This window comes from Chanodichthys erythropterus, chromosome 2, assembly GCF_024489055.1.
Source record: "Chanodichthys erythropterus isolate Z2021 chromosome 2, ASM2448905v1, whole genome shotgun sequence".
In the NCBI taxonomy this organism is placed as follows: Eukaryota; Metazoa; Chordata; class Actinopteri; order Cypriniformes; family Xenocyprididae; genus Chanodichthys; species Chanodichthys erythropterus.
The window spans coordinates 4621744-4635000 of record NC_090222.1 but is presented as its reverse complement, the minus strand read 5'-3'; the positions used below and the strand labels follow the sequence as shown (position 1 = coordinate 4635000).

Here is a 13257-nt window from a genome sequence, read left to right as displayed (position 1 = left end):
AGCTACTTTTCTCCGTGTATGTCTATGGCGAATCACGCAGTTACTGTGATACTCTGCGGTGGGTCCTACCAGTCCGGTCTAAAATAGTCTGAATATATAAACACTTATTATAAGTGTACCATAATGATTCAGGATAAGACAAAAACACGGTTTGGAAAATGGATTCATGTTGTACATTCTCATTATATAATTTTTGTCAATTTTGAACACAAAAAAGTTACAGACAGCAGCTTTAAAAATTTTGTTACAATTATTGATAAAATCTGCTATTTCTAATCATTTAAAAAAAAAAAAATTAGATTTCTGGAAATCATCTCGCGACCTCTCCCTCAATGTCTCGTGACCCCCACTTTGGGAACCACTGCTTCAAGGTCCAGAAGAGAGGACGTGTTGTCACCCTACCTTTTACCCATTTCTGAGACATAATGGAATAAGCAAAGCAGAAAGCGATCAGGCTCTCACCAGGTCTTCACAGGTTTAATTGGAGTAACAGATGGTGGCAGATGGTTAGCAGACACGCTCTCTGTGCTTCCCTCTCTGGAGGCGAGAGCCATCATCTTCCTCTGCTTCTGAGAAATCTTACTGGGAATGACCATGACTTTACTGCTGCTCGATCTGTTATTCATTAAAAGAATAAGTACAGAATGGAGTAAAAAAATGATTTTAGACACTTAGTTTACTGTGCTCTGTGAACTACCGTGACTTACGAGCTGGGACTTTTGGCTGTGGCACCCAGGTTCAGTGAGTTGGCCTCCATCTCCATGATGGCCCTGAGGTCCAGGACAGGAGCTGGTCTAGAGAGACTGAACATGCATTCAGAATTACAGCCCTACCAATGAAGAATATCAACCGCTTGCAGTGACAGAGATTTAAATCACCTTGCTTTGACTGCTGGGATGGGTTCAGGGGTGGAAGATTTAGTGGGCATGGGGCCATTTTTCAAAACAGGTTGGCCAGGAGGTGTCTTTAGTCCCATTGGTCCACGCCTCTCCTCCTACGAAAAACAATTTATCTTAAATGGAGAGTTCATCCAACAATGATTCTGCCATCATTTACTCAGCCTAATGATGTAGGAGAGCTCTCGCGGGAGGAAAATGTTCAGAGAAAAATGACTTAAATTTTGGTACTTTCACAGCTATTTTATTGTGCATTTAGCATGTTACAAAAGATATTCTGCAGCAATGTTAGAAAAGATTATATTGCAAATAAATTCCTTTTTTAAGTTTTTGTCCATCAAAGAATCCTAAAAAAAAAATGTAATCGCAGTTTCCACAAAAATATGAATTGTTTTCAACATTGATAAATATTTCTTGAGCAGCAAATCATCATGTTAGAATAATCTCTGAAGGATCATGTGACACTTAAGACTGGAGTAATGATGCTGAAAATTCAGCTTTGTTCACAGAAATACATTATATTTTAAAAGATATTAACATAGAAAACAGTTATTTTAAATTGAAATAATATTTCACAGTATTACTCACAATTCTACTGTATTTTTGATCAAATAAATGCAGCCATGGTGAGAATAAGAAACTTAATTCAAAACATAAAATTTAACCAACCCCAAAATGTTTGAACTATAGTGAATATAAATAAACTTTAAAAGGAAGTAGCTGACAATTATCAGAATGTAGTATTATATCTTTAAATTTTACTAATGGTATTGTGAAACTATACATAATTATACAGAGTACAGTATATATTACACTAAAATAATCTTAATATATAAATATTATATTACACTAAAAATAACTTTTGGATCATTTTGGTTTAAATATTACCCAATAAATATTATTATTGCTTTCTGTCACATGTGAAACGGAAAAACACATTTTGTTTAATTGTATCAAATGTGTCTATACTATGTAGTTTTGTGAGTTCACATTGTTGGGTCATTACCTGCGTATCGGGCCGGTCCTGGAAGACAGGGGACTGCAGGTCTCGAGGGCTGCCCACTCCCATATAACTGCCCTCCGAGTCAGACGTGATGAGCTCCTGCAGAGACTCCACTGAACTGGCCTTCACCGAATGACCCAAACCTGTGGTAAAACAACCAGTCCATACTAAAATATGAAAATACTGAAATGATAGAAATGACTGAATAATTTACATCTGTCAGTGTGCAAAGCACCATTTAGATCAGTGGTTCTCAACCTTTTTAGTTTGAAGGCAAAACTTTTTTTTTATAGTTTTATCCAAAACTATATTCGGGTTCCCCAGATGTAAACTATAATATTTCCTCTGATATGATCTGCTGTAATTAGGATGAAGTTGCTTATTTTCTAAGTTTTTTTAAAACAGAAACTGGGAGTGTCAAAATATTAAATTGACCACAATTATTTTTGTGATTCCAAAACAATTCAACAAATGAATATTCTTTAATAAAACAATATCTCATAATAATTAAAATTTACCAAAGAAGAAGTTTAAAATTTTTATATATATATTATTGTAGCAGTGTTAATTTAATTTTGACAGCAAATTTTGATTTAGTTTTAGTCATATTTTAGTCATCAGAAATTGGCCGTTTACTGTAAGTGCAAAAAGAGACGAAAGAGCTCAATTCAGTACTTGTCAGGGATTGACACACTTATCATTGAGGTACTATTACAGTTTTTGTTTAAAAAAAAAAAAAAAAGATTAGATTTTATTTAGAGTTTTTCTGCTTTCATTGTAATTTTAGTTAAAAGTTTTAGTAATTTTGTGTTTGTCTTTTAGTTTTTGCTTTTAAATGTTTATACGTTTTTATTTCTGTTATTTTAATACCTCAGGTTAAGCTAAAGCTTAGAAAACCAGATGAAATAAAATAAGTTTACATTTTTTATATATTTATTTTTATTTCAGTTACCGTTTATTTCAAGTAATGAAGTTTTTTTTATGGTTTTAAATTTAACTATAATAACCCTTATACTTGAATAATGTGTCATAAAGTTCTTCGTCCTTCATTCCTGTGACAGAAGATACAGTAGTTTACTATGAAGCAAGTTAAATATGTTAAATACAGTTTGTTGTGTAAAAAAAATAACAATAATGACCAGGAAAGAATAATAATTATAAACCATCCCGCATACACCATGACTCTTAAATGTCTGCACTGTAGCAGGCTACTCATTTAAGTTCAGATGACAGAGATTAAATATGCATTCTTACAACCGTCTAAAACAGTGGTTCCCAACCACATTCCTGGAGGCCCACCAACACGGCACATTTTGCATGTCTCCTTTGTCTGACACACCAATTTTAGATCTTTGAGTCACTACTAATGAGCTGATAACCCTAATCAGGTGTGTTTGATTGAGGAGACATGCAAAATGCGCAGTGTTGGTGGTCCTCCAGGAATGTGGTTGGGAACCACTGGTCTAAAATATACTACCATATAAAAATCGTGTAGTAAACATTGCTTATAAGCTAATGTTGATTAATTATGACAATCGCTTGGCATAAATGTGGGCTATTCATTCATTACGAAGCAGTCTGAAGTGCTGCTGCTCGAGCCTGTGGAGTGCGCAACAGCGCCGCATTTCCCACGGTTAGATCAGCACGTTACTTCTTCCACACAGGACAGCAGTCCTGACTAGATATCTCCCCAAATCGTCCCTTTCTATCATTTTTGTCTAGTTTTTATTCATTGCTGAAAATGAGAGTGGATATTAGTCATAGTTTTAGTCATTCAAAACACATTTTTATTTAGTCATCGTTGCGTTTTCAGTCTTTGAAAAATGCCGTTACATAAGTAAATAACACAGTTTTTTTTTTTTTTGCTGCAAAAAAGGGCAAAAGTATGGATTTCTGATAACGACACTATAGTTACCATAGATAAAATACCGCTTACAGTTGCTCATCAAGACTCGAGAGCTGAAACCCAATTATGGTAAGAGGCGTTATATTTCTGACACATGCTCTAAGTGGTTCACCAATCACAAAAGACTGGGCCAGCTGACCAATCAGAGCAGACTGGGCTTTTCAGAAAGGCGGCATTAAAGAGATGGGAACTACTAGAGCGTTTCAGGCAGAGGGTGAAAAGAGGTGCTGCAACCATGTACAGTATGAGAAAAAAAATAATGTGTTTATTAAACTTTAAACCATGTAAATGTATTCTAGCAGAGCCCAAAAATAAAATGATAAACTTGTAAATGAGCATAATATGGACACTGGCACTTTAATATCTTTAAATTATTTTAATTAATCCTGCAGCTCTTTTATAGTTTGCTGAGGCCCGTGGTTGAGAACTACTAATTCAGATGATCAATATTTGTTTTCTGAAGAAATTGTGAGTGGTATTTATTTGTTGCTAGGGTATTTTGGGGTGGTTGCTCACTGACCCAGCTCAAAAGAGCCCACCTAGGGATCTGAATAATTCCCTAATCCCAAGTATAAGCAATTATAAAAGTGATGTTTGCCTTAGAAAACACAACTTATTAGTGTCTTTTATTAGCGAGTAAGTTGACCTGGAGTGGGTGGGCTGTGGGTGACGTCAGTGGGAGAGCTCTGTATGACATCAGACAGGCTGTATCCACCAGAGCTGTCGGAGCGGCGCCGTGGTTTCCTCTTAGCCCTCATCTTGGCTTTCTTCAGCAGGTTATCTCTAATTTAAACACAGTGAGAACTCTTACAGATGGACAGTCCTTCATATCCATATTACACTGTTTGAGCAGGACCGAATTCACACCTGGAGTGATCCGCTTCAGAGCAGCTCTTACAGTCCACAGCCGAGTCCCACTCTCTGTCTTCATAGGCGCTGAGATCAGGAGCGTCGGCGTACGGTGTAATGAGACGTCTCTGCATGGCTGGGATCTGATGGAGGAGTTTGATGTCAGGATCTCTGAGCAGAGCTTTAATGAACCTGATAAGGGTGATGATTTAAACTTACCATCTTCCTGTACGCAGCTGTTAGATCCAGGAGGACATCATCGCTCAGGATCTCCAGCGCTCTGATAGACAGAGAGACAGACAGATGAGCAACATCCGTTCATACACTACTGTGCAAAAGGTTTGGGGTAAGTATGATTTTTTTTTTATTCGGCAAGATAAAAGACATTGATAATGTTATAAAAGATTTCTATTTCAAATAAATATTGTTCTTTTAAAGTCCCTCTGTGGTGAAAATTAAGTTTTTAATGTTGTTTATTTGTCTATGTGGTGTTTTTAATATACTTTAAGACAAACCATGTGCAAATTCATATGTCAACACCATTGAAGAGTAGTTTCTCTTTAAAACTGCAGTAAACCAAAGACAGTCTCAAAAACACAGTTTGAAATCGCTGGTGTCTGTGACATCACAAACTACCTTGTAACCAATCACATCAAAGTGCCGGCGGACTTTAGCATATCATTAACAGTGAACTAGCAGGGGACTCTCGAGAGAAGTTCAGGTTATCCCAGTGTAGATTTAGCAGTATAGCAGGTGTATGATGTATATAATGATATTATGATAAACTATATTGCTTTCTCCAATGACACTCTGAGTTGTTCAAAGCGTTTCAAAGGATACTGATTGTTGGAAAGCATCTATCTGACTCTGGAATGGTGAACGGGAACATGGTTTGTGTAACATTAACACCAAAATACTAGCAGTTTGATACAGTACAATACAGAATACACAATACAAATGTCTTAGGCACATCAGTATTTTCACCCCCAAGAAAGGGTTTTAAGCCAGATATTTATATCCTTTGCTATAGTGTTTCAGTTGGAAATATCAGTTCTCATTTCCAAACATTCATTTTGCCATTAATTGAAATAATCCAGTCAGATTTTATATGCACAAGGAGTCTGACAACAGCCAGTGCTCCACACAGATATCTGAACCCGCTTAAAGAAACCTTCCTGCAAAGCTACCTGAAAAACGATGCACAAGTGTACCTGGACAAAAGCCGCTTTAAAGAATACAATGCTGAATAAAGTCGTAGTTTTTGTTATTTTTGGACCAAAATGTATTTTTGATGCTTCAAAAACTTCTAACTAACCGACTGCTGTCACATGGACTACTTTGATGATGTTTTTATTACCTTTCTGGACATGGACAGTATACCGCACAAACACTTTCAATGGAGGGACAGAAAGCTCTCAGACTAAATCGAAAATATCTTAAACTGTGTTCCGAAGATGAACGGAGGTCTTACGGGTTTGGAACGACATGAGGGTGAGTCATTAATTACATCATTTTCATTTTTGGGTGAACTAACCCTTTAATAATATCAATTTCTGATAATCCCAGTTGCTATGGTTGCACAGGTTTGTTTATGTATTAAACTTGTGGCTACGAGAACTAGATGTCGTTCCCTCAACATAGGATCTCGAGGCCACGACTTCACATCGCATGACCATGATATAAGGATGTCATAACCTCGACAAAATAATCTCATGGCTACAACGTATTATCACGTTCCCACGAGTTAATATGTCATGGCAAAGACAAAACTAAGTGAACTGAACATGTCACTGTAGTAAAGGATTTCTGCAGCAGGGGTTTAAGTGTCTCAATCTTACTTGGACTCCAGCAGCGCCGCCATATTGAGGACAATAAACTGCAGGCAGGACAGTTTGAGCTGCTCAGCGTTGTACACGGTGGAGAACTCCAGCAACTCCGCTGCGTTCTTCAGCGTCACTGCACACAATACAACACTCAGAGTTTACACTATATACTTTCAGGACGTGTCCAGGAATGGTGAAGCTTAAAGGATTAGTTCACTTTCAAATTAAATTTTCCTGATAATTTACTCACCCCCCATGTCATCCAAGATGTCCATGTCCTTCTTTCATCAGTCGAAAAGAATTCTCCTTATAATTATTCTCCTTATAGTGGACTTCAATGGAAGGTCAAAATTACAGTTTCAGTGCAGCTTCAAAGGGCTTTAAATGATACCAGACGAGGAATAAGGGTCTTATCTAGCAAAATGAACAGTCATTTTCTAAAAAAAATGTAAATGTATATGCTTTATATAAACAGTTGATCGCCTTCCAAGTGGTTCCGCCATTCCGGAAGGCGTAGGACATTTTGAAGAACTTTTTGAAGAATATGGAAGGCAGAATGGCGGAACCACTTACATTTTTTTAGAAAATGACCGATCGTTTTGCTAGATAAGACCCTTATTCCTCGTCTGGTATCATTTAAAGCCCTTTGAAGCTGCACTGAAACTGTAATTTTGACCTTCCATTGAAGTCCACTATAAGGAGAATAATCCTGAAATGTTTTCATCAAAAACCTTAGTTTCTTTTCGACTGAAGAAAGAAGGACATGGACATCTTGGATGACATTGGGTGAGTAAATTATCAGGAAAATTTTATTTGAAAGTGAACTAATCCTTTAAGAGACAAAATCATCTCATTTCGGTGTCTATTTTGCACTGCAAAAGATTTGAACTATACATAGTATATTATATGCAATTTAATAATAACAAAAAACAAGTCAAATGAAAGATAAAAGCTTAACTGTTATAGTTACTTTTCCACGCTATTCAAAATAACAAGCAGCAGCCGTACTGTTCTTTCATCCCGAACCTTTTGTTTCTCTCCATCTTTTATTCATATTTCTTAAAAGAGAGCAGTGTTGGGGATAACGCATTACAAGTAACACGAGTTAAGTAACCAAATTACTTTTCTCAAGTAACTTGTCTGCATTACTAAAACAAAATATCTGAACATGAACAACTGAAAGAGAGACTTACGGTTCTCAGTGATGGCGACCTCGCAGATCTCCTTCAGCCTAGTGATCAACAGCTGATCAGCCACCACAAGCACATTACACATGAACTCCACATTCACAGACTCTGAGAGATACAGAGAGAGAGGAGATATGGATTACACAGGAGAGAGAGGAAGAAAAGGCAGGAAATATCAGCTAAGCATAACACGTGGGGTGAAACCTCTGACAGTGGGAGACTCGTCGGTGTAGATGTACTCCAGAATAACCTGCAGGACCTCAGAGGTGGTTGGCATATCTAGCGCAGAGCAGCTGGTGGCCTGAAGAGGGCAGAAGAGATTACATCAAAAAACAGCTCCAGTTCAGAGAGACTATGCTGCTTCATGTTTAATCGTACCTCGATCCAGGGGCTGCCCAACATACTGTTGAAGTATTCTGCAGAATTAAGGGAGTGAAAATTACATAGTGCATCTATATTAAAATATGATAATTCACACTCCTAATAAGAACAGGAATAGATCACCTTAAAATGAAGCATTTAGCTGTTGCAAATCTGTATAACTTTGTCTAAGCTGCTGAATGAAAGTGAAAAGGGACTTTCAACCACAAAATTAAAGATTTAAATTTCAGTCCGTTTCTCACAAAAAAATATGAGAATTTTATGTTAGTTTTAAGTTTTTAGTTATCCAGTTCCTCTACAGGAGTCATACAGCTATTAAACCTGATTTGATGACAGAATTTTGAGAATAGACATTTCAGTTTAGTCAGACTAAACAGAAATACACTTAAACGTTTAGGATTGGTAAGTTGTTTAATGTTTTGAAAGACGTCTCATGCTCACCAAGGCTGCATTTATTTATTAAAAATAGAGCACAACAGTAATATTGTAAAATATTACAACTTAATATAGGTGTTTTCTATTGTAATACATTTTAAAATGTTATTAAAAAGCTGAAGCATCATTACTTCAGTCACATGATCCTGCAGAAATCCTTCTAATATGCTGATTTGCTGCTTTAAGAGACTTTTCTGATTATCATCATCAATGTTGAAAACAGTTGTGCTGCTTCATGTTTGTGGAAACTGATACTTTTTAGAAACTTCAAAAGAACAGCATTTTTTTTAAAATAGAAATCTTTTGTAACATTATAAATGTCTTTATCACTTTTGATCAATTTAAAGCATCCTTGCTAAAGTATTCGCAAAGACCCGCCCCCCTTAGTTACTGTTGCTTTGTACGACAAGCCATGGTGCCGTCACGCCACACGCAATGAAAAATATATCGCAGAGCAAAGAACAGTGACGTAACTTTGTTTTAGAAAGTGGGTGGGACAGGAAGGTGTGTGGTGGTGGGGGGTGTATTGTAATTGTATCATTACAATAATAATAATAATAATAATAATAATAATAATAATAATAATTGCACAACATTTATTGACTTAGATCTCATGTTTAATATGCCCTTACATCTACTATAATACAATATATTGTTCGACTCAAGAGTATTTACATTAGCCAATTAATACGTGGATCCAAATTTATTGTTACATTATTCGTTCTGCCACTAGTCCAACAGGACAGAGTCTTCGGCCGATAGATTGAAGTGCTCATCCGTGTGAAGACTGTGCAATGTACATGAGCACCAAGAGAACACTGTTTGCGCCACTGATAACAGTGAAAACAAACACTCAACATGATTTCAAAAACAACATATCCTAGCGCCAGATCGCCTATTATTTAACACAAACGATCAAATTGCTAATCAACTAGATATGTTTCTTTTGTATTAGTATACATCCGTGCCACGAGAGGTTTCAAAAAGTGGTGGGGACATGTCCCACCCGTCCCACCCGCAAATTATGCCTATGGCAAAGAGGATACTGACAACACGTCGACAGACAAGACAGAGCAGGTTACTTATGATATTAAACAAAGTCCCAACTTTCAAATGGTGTTATTTATTTATTTATTTTATTTTTTTTAAGATATTCGAACAATATAAAACGTTTTGTGGCTCTTTAATGTGTCGTGACAGATTGCTGTAGCGCCTCAGCTCAAGCGGCTCGTGAACTGATCATCTCTTCCTACTAGTTAATTTATAGCATCAAATAAACATGAATGAACATCAGAAGGAATGTTGTTTCAAACGTAGAAAGACATCAGTACACACCATTTTTCAAGTTCAAGTCCACCGAGGTTAATCTAACTACTAACTGCTTTGTCTGACAAAATGGCGGATTCGGCGATATGATTGGTCAAACTCCCAGCGAAGGGTCAATTGAGTTATTCACATATTCTTATTCCATAACAAACTTATTTACATTATATGATGTGTTTTTTTTGTTTGTTTTTTTTTAAGTTGTGTAGATTTTGCGACTTTTTTTTTTTTTGAAAATAAAAAGGGTCCACAAAGGTGTATGGAATGCGAAAACGTTGAAGCTCAATATCTCAAAACTGCTCAGAATGCAGCAGAACCTTATAATTCCAAGGCGGTGATATACCTCTCCAATGAAAACAATGATTTAAAGACATTTTCAATGCTTCATAAGCTTAGCAGTCAGTAATCAAGTACAGTACAATGTAATAGACTTCTTCACCTTCCAGCACTCACAGCTTCATTTTTATTTGTGTCAAATTGAATATGGCATCTGAATAATTATGAATAATGTCTACGGAAGTGGACACAAGTGTAAAATAATAAATTTGAACTCACCCAGCCGAGCGCACAAAACGCATTTGTGACAGGGAAACTCCTTCCCATCTTCAGAGCGCAGCGTGACATCACAGAGGTATGAGCTGAGGAGACACAGTGATTAGATCTGCATTCACAGCCAGTCAAAGAGTTTATGACCTCGACTGATGTTTCTCGAAAGAACACCACGCACCATTTTTTCTGGTTGAATCGTGGCTTGTTGCCCGTCTTCTTCTGCGCCACGCTGATCTTCCCATTTTCAAACTTCACCCCATCAAGCCTAGTCAATCATAAAATACTTATTGATGAATTACAGCAATTGTCACAATTAACCCCTAATTTATACACAAATATTAAAGGTACAGCAGCAAAAACAGTTTTGGTAAACACTTTAGTGTTAACCAATTATTATAAACAGCCAAAATCGATATCTAAAGAGCAGGGTGACCAATAGCTGATATGGATTATACATTAATAATAACAAATGCTTCAGTAATTTATTCGCATTAAATTATTTTAATGCGTAAACATTTTTAAAATTAGATGCGTTAACACTGACAGCCCTAATATATATATATATATATATATATACACACACAATGATTGTTTGAATGCATGTACTGATTGTTTGATTATTTGTATGACAATTAATCATCAGCACAAAAATGTACTATCAGCTTAAACATGCTTCCTCTTAAGACACATTTTTTGACCAATTTGTAAGGCAGCACTGCATGTACCCTTCATGTGGATGAAATATAGACCGACTATCAGACTTGTTAACATTGTAGGTGAACTTTAAGAGAACAATTACGCTACGAAAAGTGTCTCACCGTGCTGAAAGACTCCCCAAACCCAGTTTTTTGGCGACTCCCTGCAGCATCTTCACAGGGTTTTGTCCAGGTTCACCAATACTTCCGCTCTTGCCTTTTTTCCCAGACTTAGTGCTTTTGCCCTTGGGCTTGTCTGCTTCCTCACAAGTCTTAGCAGGAAGAGAGCGGTACACCTCCAGAGCAGACCGGTTCTCCAGCCCCAAAGCCTGTAGACTGTGGATAAGCTGCTGCTGTGGTTCAGGATCAGAGCTCAGGTTGGAGCGGGGGATGATGGGCCGGGTCCCATGCACTAGCATCTTACAGGAGTCTGTGTAGATGAAGTGCAGCGCGTGCTCCAGCATCTCAGGAGGAACCTTCTCTAGAACCAGCAGGTCACAGCCCACCGCGTCTTCCCCTTTCTTCACCTCTCCATCACCCTCTTTGCAGCCCTCGGGGAGGAGCAATTTACGGAAGAAGTCTGACCGCATGGAGAGGATGTATTTGTGTGCTGCAAAGGTGCGATCGCCAGCCTGCAGGGTCACGTCATGGATGCTGTCGGTCTCATCGGCTTCGGTCAAGAGGCGCTGGAAGTGCTGGGAGAATGTGGACCCAGAAGTGGTGGGAACTTCATACAAGCTGAAGAAGGAAGAAGAAAAATGAATGTAGGGCTGCATGATTCATCAAAAAATAAAGCAATATCACAATTGCGGTTATCAAATCACAAAGGCTGTGATTTAATTAAATAAAGATAAGCACTGTGTGTTTTATGCAGCACTGTGTTTGCGTAAAAGTGAGCAGCTCATGATCTGGCACCATCTGCACCTGCTTGAGTATGAGTATTGAGTATGCATCAGTTTGAGTCGCTTTAATGTGCATTTGGAAAGGAAACATGCGCCAACCATCTAATATATGTAATGAGAAGTGCTTATCGACAAAAGAGAAGCTTTAAAGGGGTCTTTGATTATGATTTCACTTTTTTAACTTTAGTTAGTGTGAGCATAAACAACATCTGCAAAGATACGACGCTCAAAGTTCAATACAAAGGGAGATATTTTCTTTTACACAAATTGCTTTTTACGGATTACAACAGTTGGTAGGTACTATAACGAGCTTCTTCCTGGGTTGGCGACATCACAAACCATAAAATTTACATAAACCCTGGGAATACACAACAACGGGGGTGAGGCCATGTTGGGCTGCTTTAGAAAAGAGGAAGAGTTGTTGTAGTAGAGTGTTGTTGTCATGTACCGCTCGTCATTTTATGCTGGACTGGTTCACAAACGAGGGTCAATTCAACACAAAAGATTAACATGACGGCACATGCTAGTCGAGCTCCAACTCCACAGAAACTACATAAATTTATCCACTAACCATTCAGAAATGTCCAGTTTCATTCTAAAAGTTGTAACTTCTTCCTGAGTCTCTCCATCAGTGTCGACTCCGGTTTGAACAATGTAAGGCTGAACGCCGTTACTGACAATCCTCATTTTGGCTGTGTGAGATTCTCCAGCTTTGTTGTTGCTGAGCTGTTAAAGCTCCGCCCTCTTCTGGAAAGCGGGCCGGGAGCAGCAGCTCATTTGCATTTAAAGGGACACACACACAAAAATGGTGTGTTTTTGTTCACACCCAAATAGGGGCAAATTTGACAAGCTATAATAAATGATCTGTGGGGGATTTTGAGCCGAAACTTCAGACACATTCTGGAGACACCAGAGACTTATATTACATCTTGAAAAAGGGGCATTATAGGTCTCCTTTAAGGGATCCCTGTGGATTTCCAGCAAAATAAAAACTTGAAAAAAAAAAAAAAAAAAAGTTCATTTCCATACGCATATTCTCATCTACGTGATACCATGTTTAATGGTAGGCTACAAGAGATTAGCGAAATATGAGATACGAACTATGAATGCCATTTGTGCAGTCATTGTGCATCATTCAGTGTCCTTGTCTTGTTTTAGAATAATTATTATATCAAAAAATATCCGTAAAAGCCATATAAAATACTTCTCAGAGAAAACTTGAGTTATTCTCATTCGTTTCCACTGGCCAAATAGTATTTTTAATTGTTTTAAAGCTGCTGTCCGCGATTTTTGGCCCTCTAGCGGTTA

At 37.5% G+C, this 13257-nt stretch overlaps 1 protein-coding gene across 1 annotated transcript in view; it reads right to left on the bottom strand.

Annotated features, from left to right (window-relative positions):
* The window catches only part of ibtk (inhibitor of Bruton agammaglobulinemia tyrosine kinase), a 50544-nt gene that overhangs the window by 9556 nt on the left and 27731 nt on the right, over nt 1-13257 (bottom strand). The window contains exons 12-25 of the mRNA XM_067399988.1: nt 11171-11785; nt 10531-10617; nt 10359-10441; nt 8043-8080; nt 7869-7965; nt 7671-7772; nt 6493-6610; nt 4874-4934; nt 4673-4797; nt 4452-4588; nt 1903-2042; nt 879-994; nt 708-803; nt 463-615 (exon numbers count right to left, since the gene is read on the bottom strand). Coding sequence (XP_067256089.1) covers nt 463-615; nt 708-803; nt 879-994; nt 1903-2042; nt 4452-4588; nt 4673-4797; nt 4874-4934; nt 6493-6610; nt 7671-7772; nt 7869-7965; nt 8043-8080; nt 10359-10441; nt 10531-10617; nt 11171-11785 — 1968 coding nt within the window. The remainder of the gene's footprint in view (nt 1-462; nt 616-707; nt 804-878; nt 995-1902; nt 2043-4451; nt 4589-4672; nt 4798-4873; nt 4935-6492; nt 6611-7670; nt 7773-7868; nt 7966-8042; nt 8081-10358; nt 10442-10530; nt 10618-11170; nt 11786-13257) is intronic.